Source organism: Apis dorsata, unplaced genomic scaffold, assembly GCF_000469605.1.
Source record: "Apis dorsata unplaced genomic scaffold, Apis dorsata 1.3 scaffold_161, whole genome shotgun sequence".
Classification (NCBI taxonomy): domain Eukaryota; kingdom Metazoa; phylum Arthropoda; class Insecta; order Hymenoptera; family Apidae; genus Apis; species Apis dorsata.
Genome location: NW_006263450.1, coordinates 127,326 through 140,195, shown reverse-complemented (window position 1 = coordinate 140,195; position 12,870 = coordinate 127,326). Strand labels below are relative to the sequence as shown.

The 12,870-nt window shown below is 30.2% G+C and overlaps 4 protein-coding genes across 4 annotated transcripts; 1 reads left to right on the top strand and 3 right to left on the bottom strand.

The window, feature by feature from the left end:
• Nucleotides 1-626: 626 nt before the first annotated feature.
• Nucleotides 627-2,255, bottom strand: LOC102671061 (cytochrome c oxidase subunit 5A, mitochondrial). The gene is made up of 2 exons (XM_006613638.2): nt 1,926-2,255; nt 627-1,714 (listed from the first exon to the last, which is right to left on the bottom strand). Exons 1-2 carry the CDS (start codon nt 2,128-2,130, stop codon nt 1,461-1,463), a joined length of 459 nt encoding a protein of 152 aa, XP_006613701.1. The 5' UTR covers nt 2,131-2,255; the 3' UTR covers nt 627-1,460.
• Nucleotides 2,256-2,655: 400 nt separating this feature from the next.
• Nucleotides 2,656-4,696, top strand: LOC102671204 (SPRY domain-containing SOCS box protein 3-like). Its single transcript, XM_006613639.2, has 7 exons — nt 2,656-2,709; nt 2,816-2,921; nt 3,070-3,260; nt 3,356-3,584; nt 3,651-3,878; nt 3,968-4,486; nt 4,568-4,696. Exons 2-6 carry the CDS (start codon nt 2,828-2,830, stop codon nt 4,126-4,128), a joined length of 903 nt encoding a protein of 300 aa, XP_006613702.1. The 5' UTR covers nt 2,656-2,709; nt 2,816-2,827; the 3' UTR covers nt 4,129-4,486; nt 4,568-4,696.
• On the bottom strand, nt 3,957-5,823 carry LOC102671356 (N-glycosylase/DNA lyase). Its single transcript, XM_031509517.1, has 2 exons — nt 5,506-5,823; nt 3,957-5,298 (listed from the first exon to the last, which is right to left on the bottom strand). Exon 2 carries the CDS (start codon nt 4,923-4,925, stop codon nt 4,332-4,334), a length of 594 nt encoding a protein of 197 aa, XP_031365377.1. The 5' UTR covers nt 4,926-5,298; nt 5,506-5,823; the 3' UTR covers nt 3,957-4,331.
• A 681-nt stretch (nt 5,824-6,504) lies between these two features.
• LOC102681151 lies at nt 6,505-11,876 on the bottom strand. The gene is made up of 5 exons (XM_006613627.2): nt 11,655-11,876; nt 10,298-10,549; nt 7,957-8,280; nt 7,373-7,651; nt 6,505-7,285 (listed from the first exon to the last, which is right to left on the bottom strand). The coding sequence occupies exons 1-5, from the start codon at nt 11,669-11,671 to the stop codon at nt 7,090-7,092; spliced, it is 1,068 nt and encodes a 355-aa protein (XP_006613690.1). The 5' UTR covers nt 11,672-11,876; the 3' UTR covers nt 6,505-7,089.
• Nucleotides 11,877-12,870: the final 994 nt, after the last annotated feature.

Below are 12,870 nucleotides of genomic sequence, written 5' to 3'. Positions count from 1 at the left end.
AAAAAAAAAAAAAAATTAAGCATTTCTGACGGGTACAAATAGGCTATAAGAGATAATTTTTTGAAAAATAAGACATACGGATTTGAAGTCTCAATGCACACCCACAAAATGTAATTACTTTTAATGTATGTATACTATGTTATATTAGGAAATTATTTTTAAGTGATATTATAAAGAACACTATATCATTCTCAAAATGAAAATTTTTTCATTTCTATTCTGTATAATATACTTTAATAATATACAGATTATAGAAATAAAGAATCATATATTGTTCTTTATTTTATTATCAGATAATCTAAAATGTATTTATTTTTGTTATTAATGAAAAAAAGATCGAAACATTTTCATGCATTTAAATGCCAACTCACTTTTATACAATATATTTAATGTTAGGAAAAATATTTTTTTTTTTTTTCATTAATGCAATCTTGTTTCAATGTTGCGGTTTCCAATTTGCAAGGACGTGTGACTGACTTTTGAAAATTAATTTACGTTATTTTAATAATTTTGCTTATATTTTTATATTTTTTAGTATCTGTGTGTGTATGTGTGTGTGTTATAATATATGCATATAATTTTCAGATAATTCTAATAACAAATTTGTGATACTTGTTTAATTAATATCTTTTAGTACATGTGTTTTTATTATAAATGAAGTTCCTGTAGATATATAATACACTGTTCTCTTTCAAAATATGTATGTCAGGAGCAGAGTCGTAACATTGAAACAACAAACTGCCCTCGACACCAAGTATGAACGATACCAAAAAAGAAGAAGGTTTTTATAACATTATAGAAGAAAATAGAATATAAATTTAATAATTATCAGTAGAACAAATCACAATGACTAGATATTAATTGTTATATTGTTTTTTAAAACTATGGCCATTACATACAAAATGTAATATATTGATACTCCCATGTAAGACCATGTTGTATTTTTTTGTTCTTGTTTATGACAAATCATACAGAACATAAATTATGTTTAATGTCATTTCAAAAAAAATGTAATACCATTTTAGATAATTATAGATGTATGTGTACATGACTTTATCATTGTGTCTTAAAATGTAATTTGTACATATATCATTGTTGTGTCACCTTTCTGCTTTGGTTACTTTTGATGTAAAAAGAATGAAAAAAGAAAAACTTGAAAAATATTAAAAATTTAGAAACAACATCAGGAACCAATAGAAATTAAAATATAATATATACATATCATTTTGTTTTGTTACTTTCAATAATCTTAAAAACAATATATGTATTATATATTTTTATATATTTTTTCAATTCATAAATATTCTTCAAATACGATATAGCATGATAAATATTATCAACAACAAATATTATTTTATTCTAATTTGAAAAGTGACTTTTTGTTTATTTATGAAAAGGTCTAACATGAAGCACCTCTATGCATAGATACTATGTTTATCAAATTTAAGTAAATAACTTAATTAATGTATATCATCAATTGATTGAAGTGCTAATTCAGGTTTATCATAACCAAGTTCTTCTATTGTATTAATACCTAATTCATCTAAAGTAGGTTTGATTTCTTGTAATATGTAAGGATAAATTTCTTTAACCTTAGATCCACATTTATCCTTTACCATCTCCAAAATCCTGATAGCAAGAGCAAAATCATTTAATCGTCTGCAAGCTCTTAATGCTGCACATATGATACTTGGATCAGGTACAAGATCCATAGCTGAAAAAATAATTTTTATTATTAATATGAATTGTTACAATATTAACTATTTCAATTAACTATTTAAATAAATAAGAAAACGAAAGGTATTCGAAAAATTTTTTGAAAATAGAACGTCACTGTTCGATTTAAATTATTTAAAAGATAACTCAAATTATTAAAGAATAATAGATGTAATCATAAAAAGAAATATGATTACATAATTACTAACCCGCTAATTTATTCATAGCTTGACGAAATTCCCAATGATCAAGATTTGTACGATTCAGATAGGTCACATACTGTTTGTTAAATTCTTCTTCAGTTTCTTGCGGTCCATCATGTGAAGCACGAATATTTTGTCTTATAACCATATTATATGGAATTAAAGAATTTCTTAAGGTGTTATTTATTTGTTTTCCTACAAAGCGTAACATTTTTTTTATAAAATTTTATTGAAAATTCAAAAAACTTGATAAGAATGCACAATTGCTGCTTGCGTAACTCAATAGAAGACGGAAATTTGCTTTGAATAATTTAAACATTTCTACCAATCTAATCTAGTAACCTATTAAACTAGTAAACTACTATAATTTTTAATTTTTTAATTATTATATATAAAATATTGTTTTATGTTATTACATATTGAGTTTTTAGATATTAATTTTAATGAAATATACATATAATTTGTTATTAAATTATTTTTTAAATTATGTTAAGTTTTGAAAAAGTAACTAGACAAAATTTTAAAAAATATGATAGAAAATTCTATTCATATATAATTATTTGACATTAATATTATTATTATTTTAATTACATTCTTTATAAAAATTTATAAATTTATGATTATGATATTATGATACATTATATATATCTATATATATATAAATATATAGAAACATGTGTTTGCAATATTCATATATATATATTATTTGTATAGATGTATACATTGTACAGATGTATACATTGTACAGATGTATACAAACTTTTACAACAGTTAAAGATCAGGGTCAATCGTAAGTAAATCAAAGTATAATAAACATAACATTATATATTATATCATCATAATTTAATTTGTGAAAGAATAATTGATAATTGATTAATAAAAATATTTAATTTCAGAATTTTAGAATTATGAATTTTTTCGAATACGATCCTATATCATTGTCTCAGTATGCAAAGTTTTGTAATTGTAATTCGCAAGATTGTAGTTGTGGAGAAAATAATGGTAATATAAAAAAATATTTATATAAAATAATATTAAAATTTTTTTTCTTTTTTATTCGAAAATAAGTAATTTAAAACTAATTTTTTGTTTTATTAAACTTCATATAAATATTATTCTTTAAATTATAATTTATTATTTATACATCCAGTACATGAATGGGCATGGGACAAGGAAAATGCTACATATACTATAATTTTATCAAAAAATGATTTAGAAGTTAAATTTCATAATGGATATAGTTATGGTACAGCAGCTGTGAGAGGTAACAAAATATTAGAAAAAGGAAGATATCATTATTGGGAAATTAAAATGCTCACACCTGTTTATGGAACAGATATTGTAAGCGTTTTCAATGGGAATTAATAATGCATGTTTATTACTTAATGTAAAATGAATATATATTTTCATTTTTTATTAATAATGAAATATTTTAGATGGTTGGAGTTGGAACAAGTAAAGTGGATTTAAATAATACAAAACATGTTTTTTGTTCATTTCTTGGACTTGACAGAGAATCTTTTGGTTTTTCTTATCAAGGATATATACAACATGGTGGTCAAAAACGTAAATATGGTTCTTGTTTTGGGCAAGGTAGTTTAGTGGGCATATACTTGGATACTTGGAGAGGCACTTTAGAATTTTTCCTTAATAGAAAATCATTAGGTAAATTTAACGTTATAATTATTAGCACTTTATATTTTTTTTCGTACAATGAATTTCTTTATTTAGGTATTGCTTTTACTGGATTAAGAGATTTTATATTGTATCCTATGGTATGTTCCACAGCTGCGCAAAGTAAGATGAGATTGACTTATAGTTGTTCTGTACCAGTATCTTTACAAGTAAGTTGCTTGTCTGTATTAAAATCATCACATAGAGCATATTTATCAACTATGTTTCCTGGATTACGATATCTTACTCAAAGCATTTTTGCCGATATATTAAAAACTCATTCAAGTAAGTTATTGGTTTTATTTATAAAAAAATATATTATTTATAAATAATTCATACTATATATAAGTATATATATATTACTTTTTTTGCAGATAGTGATGATGAGAATGAGGAAGATGAATTAGAATTATATGAAACAGATTATATGATTCTAGATGACTTTGATTTTGCATTAGTGGGTATGAGTCGAAAAAAGAAGAAAAAATGTACACATAATGATTATTCTCTCAGACATGACTTATATAGTTTATAAAATCTTATAATTATTAGACAATAATATTGTAAATATTTGAATGAAAGGAAAATTAGAATTAAAGTTTTTACATGATTTTGTACATTTTTCTAAATATATAATATAATATAAAAAATTAAAAAAGATTATTAAGTAAAAAATATTAATTTAAATAAAAATCTATTGTTATATAATAATATATATTAATATTAATAAAATATATATTATTTTTTAAGATTTTTTAAATTATAATGATGAAATGATTTATTATTTATATTTTTACATTTATAATTTGATGTGGTAGTAGTAACAATATCGTTAATTTTTGCACAAAAAACAAGAGCTTGAGCCCAACCAGCTAAAGGACCCCATAATTCACGTAAATAATTACTAATTTCCTCATGAATTTTTGGAGTAACAGTTTTATATTGTTTTAAATGAGGTAAATAATTTGTTTTAGCTATTTGAAAAATATGAGTATCTACAGGAATAGACTCTAAATGGCCTAATGACATTAAACATATACAATCTGCAACTTTTGGACCAATTCCAGGAAGAGTAATTAATTGTTTTCTAGCTTGAATATATGGTACATTATTTTTTTTGTGTAAATTTAATAACCATTCTTTTCCACCAAGTTCAATTAAACATTTTGCTGCATTTGCTATGTACTTTGCACGATATCCAAATTTTTCCATTTTTAATATATCTTCAACATTTTTATTCGCTAATGCTTCAATGGATGGAAAATTATAATAATTTTTGCCCTCAACTGAACAAATTTTTTCACCAAACAATATACATAATTTTTCTACCATTTTTGATATTCTAAAATAAAAATATAATAAATAAAATTAATAAATTAAAATATCTTTATATATATACCTTTGAATGTTATTATTTGAACTACATATAAAAGAAAAAACATTTTCAACAACATTTTGATTTAATATTCTAACACCATTTATTTTATTTAAGGATTTTTTAAAATGTTGATCTACTGCAATCCATTTTTTGCACAGATCTGTTAAACATTCATTTAATCTGAAGTATTCAGATAAAATCTCATCATAGTTTTTAGAATCTATTAATGGACCTTGCACAATGTAAGACAAATGTGTATCATTTTGTGTAAGAGTCCAAACACATCCATCAAATACTCCTCGATATCCATTATTATGACAAAACCATCTATAAAATATAATGTGATATATATAAATAACAAAAAAATATATAATATATTTATATCATAAAATATTTTATTTGTAGAAATATTTTTATTTAAAAATTTGCAAATAAAACAACAAATATTAAAATATTAAAACTACAAAAATTAAAGAAATGTTGGTTATGTATATATCTTAAAGAATATCATTCATAATATTATAAAAAATTCACCTAAAACTTTGACCGCTTTTCAAAGTAACACCTAAATTTAATTCTGATGATGAGCAAACGATTTCACCATGTTTTATTCTTATTTCATTTTCATACATTTTCATTTTCAATTGTCTTATACTTCTTAATGAATTGACTTTAATTTTTTCTATTAATGCACAATACTTTATATTAAGTAGTAAAATTAAAAGTATTAAATTTTACAAAAAAATTTTAATTATTCACAAAACTAAATTTTAAATACATATGCATTAATTTTTTTATAGATATAAACTGCGCATTTTTGGCAAGTTAGTTAACGGAAACACATATATATGTAACGCGCCAAATTAAAAGTTGTATTTAAATTCAAATGAAATAATTGAATTAAAATTTCAAAGTATAGGAAAAAATAGAAGTAACGATATATTCAATTTTTATAATTCTTCATAAGATTTTATTCTAATTATTCTTACAATGTATTCTTTATTAAAGATGATATAATATTATTTTCCTATTATACATATTTACAATTATATACTTATTATTAAATATTTTGACACTTTATGATATATATGAATTATTTTCATTTATACAATATGAAAACATATCGTGTATTTTATATTTACTTAATATGATTTATTTTGATATATTTTATTTAAATAGTATATTTGAATATTTAAATACTATTGGATAGTTATAATTTCGAATTTTTTTCAACATTTTTATACATTATTATTATTATTCAAGAGCATGCTTCGTTCATACATAAATACAATATATTAAATACATGCACAAATATAAGTAATATAAAATTAATGTTATCATATGTAGATGAGGAATTAAAATAAAAATAAATTAATAATTTATTATTCAGATTTCTAACTATATAATTCAATGATTTTAAAGAAATAGATCTTCCAAATTTTTTTAACTATCATTTTTAATAACAATTCGATTAAACTATTTTTTAATGCATTCAATTTTTCTAGATTCATGCTTTAAAAATTATGCTATTCGTAATATATGTACATTTTTATTATGATTTATCTACAGAATAATTTATTTGGCATCTTTGAGAACAATAAAGACTACATAGTTAGTATATACTTATAGATAATAGAAATGATACCCTGTCTATTTCAAACGATTTCATTTCTCGATTTCATTTATCGTTTCTTTTTATTATTTGCCATTTAAAGAGAATTTAATGAAAAATTTATTGAAAAATCAAAAATTGAAAATTTCTATTATTGATTTTTATTACATGATTTATAATTATTATTTTGAATATTTCAGATATTCGAATTTATTTTTTTATTGCAAATCAAAATTAACTCAACATGATGAAAAGTTGCGAGAAATTTGAAATATATTAAATTCAAATCAATTTCAAATCTGTTCTAATGATTAAATTTTCTATCGTGACCACTATGTATTGTCATTCATGTAGTTAAAAAGTTAAAGAGGATGATTGTTTTTATCTCTGATCTGTTGCCTTTAAGTCATGATCGAACACTTTCGATAAACTATTACATCCCTGAGAATTGGTATTGACATTTCTAGAAAAAGAATATCCCCAAACATATCCGCTACTTTTCCATTTTAATGATAAGGAACATTATCGCGAACATGAGCCTGCTTTCGATATTCATAATGCTGGCATTTGCCCATCCAGGACCATTTCGTACAAACCTTTTGCGGTTTCAATATGAAACATTTCGTTCTTAAAACATCAAAGAAAATCTTGCCGATAAAATTTGCCGATGCTGTGCCCGCCATCTTCAAACACGTTCGAAATCTACAAAGATGATAAAAAAAATGATACGTTTGATTCCTATTTAGATTTTTTGCCGGATAATGCTTAAATGTAATCGATGTTCAATACCGTTCATCACAGGCACAATGCATCATGCTTGAGATACCCCAGTTGAAGAAACCGTAGCGTGTCTCGAAAGCCGGAATGAAAAAGGGACACGCTGTGTCGTGTCTTCGACAGCAAGCATCTGCTGTGCCAAAACCGCCTAAGTTCGTATATTTCGTGGCCCTATGACCACGACCGCACCATTGTGTTCCTGGGATCATCAACAAGTCTCTTCGAGAACGGCTTTTACCTCGTCTCTGACGGTGGCCGCTATTCGTTCCATTTAAAAGCTTTGAATATTTCCTGCATTACATAAAAATCAAAATTGTACGAATGTTTTATTTTGAAAATTTATTTTCGTAAATAAAAGTGATCTTCTTATTATTCATAAATTTAAAAAATGATTTTATAATATATATGTGTTATAGAAAAATTTTAAAATAAAAAAATAATTATAAAAATAATTAAGTTAGAAAATAATCATTTTCCATTCTTATTTAAAATAAAAAATTTTCATTATTTCTTTTAATAACTATCGAAACAATATAACAAGATTTCTTTTTATTTTTATATCTTGCGTTTTCTTTTATTCATCACAGATTTTATACCTTCGCCGATGCTGAGAAATCAGTTGATTTCGCGCTCTGTTCCTTACGTGGGTACATCGATGACGTAAGTTGGACACGGAGGAGAGCCAGGATAGATCTTGGGGGATCCTCAATGCATCCTCCTGCCCGTCCACCTCGAACAATTCCACGGATATCTCGTCGTCATAATCGTCGTCCAAATGCGTGCTTGACGTACAAGATCTCTCTTCGCTATCGGTGAGTATATCGTCCATGCAGTCGGTCAATGTGCCACCCTCGTATATCAATTGCAATTTTCTCCCCGTCTTCTGTATCCAGACTTGTCTCAATGCAACGTCCGTGTATCTATCGGAGAAATATTATTTTTCTTTAAAAACAACAATAATTCTCAAATGATTTATTTTTTTGATACCTTATTTGGTCAATTACTTTTATTTTATTTTATTTTATTATTTTTTTTAGATCAACGATGAATTACAAAAGAACGGATGTATCGTTGATTCGAAATGGCTATTATCGTAAGCGCGTTTAATTCACGCTAGATTGACTGCACGCACGCGTCGCACGATTACTTCCTCGTGATTAACGTTCACCTATGATTGATGCTCCTCCCCGCCTTCTTTTCGTTGCATCGATAAATATCTTCGACAGTCGTTAAATTCGTTAAAACTGGGGGCTGTCCCTCGATAACAATGTTTAATTACCCTCGACGTGTTCATTCGAAATATCGTGTTTAATTTACGCGATTATCATATAAAAATAAAATATTTTTATTTTCATTAGGTTATTATAACTTGTCCCGAAACGAACAATTAATTCTGTTCGATGCAGACAAAAAGCAATCGCTGGATGGAATAGACTTTAAACTTTTTCTCCGTCGTAAATATATCCGTCGAAGAAGAAAAAAAAGAAGGGGAAGAAGAAGAAGAAGAAGATTTCGTTCTCGCTGAAAAATGGATGGTTTCAGAAACGGGGTGACGGGGTTTGAATCATGAGAACATGGCAAGCCGCGCGCTTTTCTCGTTACAGCAAAAGAGCTTTCACCGATTTAAGTGCAAGGTGACGTTTCGCGGTCGTGGAATTCCCTGATATCCTCGTGAGAGCATCCGCAGATGAGTTACAACCGCTGGTCCGAGGCCAGCAACCGGGGGCCGTGTTCTCGATGTTCGGTCTCCTGCTTCCGCCTAATCCTTGCTTACTTAACTTGCCGCTTTTCGGCTTAAGGCCTCGGTTGGCTTAGCGGTCACTGTCCACTTCGGGTGAATGCGATAAATTGTTTTTCGATCCGAAAATTTACCAAATATAATCATCTCGATGACAATTCAAAGGTTGTTTCTTTTTTAATAATACTTGTTCAGATCAAATTCGTTTGATCAAATTCTCTCGCCACGAGTTTTTCGAGCCGAAAGAATCGCGTTTAAAAAGGAAAGAGAAGAGAAACTGAGAAACCGAGTGGAGAGTGGCACACGAGCATGTGGATACGTGCGAGTCGCTCTTTTAAAAAAAAAAAAAGACAGCGAACAACTCGATTTAGCACGGCGGTGCTGTAATTCTATGAGCTGACAAGGACGCGTCCAGGAAACTGCAAACGAATGGCCGGTATCGGCTAACCGATGCAAAAACGACGTGGTATTGAGAGAGTCAACCGAAGTTAAATACGCATACGTGGCCAGTCTCGTGGCTCCCACGCGTATTGGCAATAATGAAAGGAGGTATTGTTTTCCTCTTCGCCTAATACCGATTCCTACGTTTCCAGCCGGAGAGGGTTGCGAGTCAAGGGATGCACTCTTTTTCTCTCCCTCTCCCCACCCTCCTCCTCTCTCTTTCTTTCTTTCTCTCTCTCTCGAGGAGATTTTCTCTCCTAACCGAAGGAAATGTTATTTCAGAGTACAAAGAGGAGTTGCAGGATGTTGCTCCAACGTGGATCGAAAAAATATAATTGAATAAAATTTAAAAAGAATTTTTTTAAAAGTTTTACGCGATCTTACTTGCGATCGCTTGCATACGACGATAACGATGAGTTAAAGTAAGTTTTGAGTAAACAAAGAGCTAGTTCACGAATCCTCGATACGTAATATCTGTATTAAATTCGATAGGTTATCGAATGCTATAATAATAAATATTCATCGTCGCGATATTATTATGTTTGATAGAGAGAGAAAAAAAAAAAAAAAGAGAAAAAAAAAAATAACAAGAAAGAAGAATCTTGTAGAAGAATTTTAAATATATCCTCGAGAACTGTTGCAAAGAGGAGATAGATATAAAAAAAAACTTTCCAAAAATATCAGTTACAAAAGCCTAGGCTAATATTAAACGATGAAGCGATGATCTTTCTCGCGATGAGGAAAAAAGATTTGTTTACCCCCAATTGACGATGGTCTCCTTGGCGCAAATTCCAGGCAACCGGATCACACGTTCGAGTTCCCCGTCTTGCAGAACCCTGGTTACTGAAATACCGCGATTAGACGTGGTCCCGGGGAATCCAAACGACGTGTTCGCGTAGGATAGGAGAAGGTTCGATTGTTGGTGAACAGCCCCGGCGTCCGTCAACACCAGGAGCAGCCCCAACGCCGCCAGCATCGGGTACCGGATCCCAACGATTCGCCTTCTTTCCCTGGACACAGACGCGATATTTATTACCTCGTTAAGCGATCTGCCCGCTGGCAAATTGAATTTTATTTCTATTCTTTTATTTTCTGACTCGAGGAATCCGGAGAAGTTTCATGTTACATTCTCTTCTTCGGCTTAACATCGCCAGATCCCCTTTTTTCTTCTTCTTTTTTCGAGTACAGTCCAGTCGGTTAATATAATTTATTATAAGTGTTATTATTAAACAATCAATTTATTACAAAGAGATATTATATTCTCGTAAATTTGAATAAATTCTTTAAATATTTTCTTCACTGATTGATTTGCCAAAACGAAATTACTTTAATCGTGAATTTATTTGTTCGAGCTCCTTCAAATTTTTGCTTTAAAAGCGAAATTCCTTTGTGCGAATAAAACGTTTGAAGATTTTTTTTTTTTTTTGGATTAAGAGATTGATAATAAGTATGTATTTCTCCTCTCCTGTTTCGTTTCTTATTTTTATGTTTAGTTATTGGTGAATTCAATAAGAGACGGGGAATGTTGTAAAGGGAATTGGTTGGATCGATGAACAGTGTAACGGGGGATATCAATTTCTGGCGTTCTGCTCCGATTTAAAGAAATTAAAGCGCCATGGCTTTGACAAGCCGCCGGCCCGATACCACCCATGATCCTATCGTTTTCTTTTCATCGTTCGCGGAGAACTGTTTGGCACTTTGCCATCGGAGGCTTAATCATCTTCTTTTCATCGGATAAAAAGAAGCCGCGCCTTTATATCTCGGCTCTTACGTAATTAACGCTACGTTATATTTGCATACATAGCCATAAACCGTTTCGAAACGGTTTATTTTTCTTTTTTTTTTTTTTTTTTTTTTTTTTTTTTCTAGAAATTTGCAAACCTCTGCAAATTTTTCCAATAAAAAGAAAGCGATACTTTTTCTCGAGCACAAAGAGAGGATAAAAATAACTTGCGAATATATAACCGTGAAAATATTTTAATATCTCAACGTTCCATAATTTTTCTTTTAATTTCTCTTCTATTAAAATGAAAAAATAAAATGCTACGCTCATTTTTCCTTTACACCGAATTTTTCCTTCAGAATGTAAACGTTGTTTTGCAACGAATTTTCTACCTTGATATCACGCTCATCTGCACGGCCCGCGAGCGAAAGTACCAAAGACTCCTCGGTGCGACGATTTAAATTCTTCCATAAATCGTACACTTCCGTGAACTGCGACAAATTTTCTCAAAGGATGCACATTCCTTCATGTTCGACGACTGTCACCGACTTCAATCACCTTCTTCTATCATCACTTCCCCTTACGACAATTATTATATTGTATTATTAATCGAAAATCTTTCCAACTCTCTTAACTTTCGTCGTACGTTTCCGTAGCTACATCATCGTCACTGAATTTCCATGCTTTAAAAACGAATGTTACGAATGGGTTACGAACGATAGGACGGTATGTAGTGAAAATGAAAAAAAGCGGAGCGTTTCGCAAAATCGAGTCACGTGGCCAAGACTTTTCGCGCCCTTTTTCTTTCCGCACCAGAATCGAGTGCGGTGACTCCGTTATCTCGGGGACACCTCGTGGAGGCAATCGGCCGTAGTAACTGGCGCGCTACGCTCGCGACTCTCCCTTAAATACTGGCGAGAGTTCTGGTGGTTGTCCAGTTCACCTACACCACCACCTATTCTGTCACTTACGTCTCTCCTTCTCTGACACTCTCCCTTGGCTCGGTGCGTTTCCCCATCCACAACCCCACCACCACTCGGACACCAACCAAAGTCTCCACTTCCCCTTTCCTCCTTCTCTCTCGGCAACCTTCTACCACCAACGGAGCCGCCTCTGCCAAATCCAATCCTACCCACTCACCCTGAGATCTAATCCCTGCTCTCTTTCTCTTACTCTTTCACTCCGCCACCCTATCCTCTCGTCCCTCTCCCTATCCCCCCTTCCTCTCTCTCTCTCTCTTTCTCTCTCTCTCTTCCTCCTTCTTCTATCCCCCTTTCCTTTTTTTTTTTCCATCCCTCTTTCCGCTTCTGAATTCCGCGCGCACAACCTCTTTCCCTCTTCCCTCTTTTCCCTCATTTCTCTTTCTCTCTCCCCTTCTCCCCCTCCCCTTTCCAGCCCCGCGTCTTTGGATCCCGCGTCTCCTCTTCCTCCCCTCCACGTTTCTCTTTCTCTTTCTTCTTTTCCTTTGTCCTTCCGCCAACGTAGTCGCTGCTTTTTTACACCCTGATCCTTCTATCGTCTAGGCGACTCTCGCAAGCCGGCGAGCGACTTTGCTAAATGCCGGTGCATTCATCACCTTTACGTCAGATCGCCAAGTCGAGGGTTACC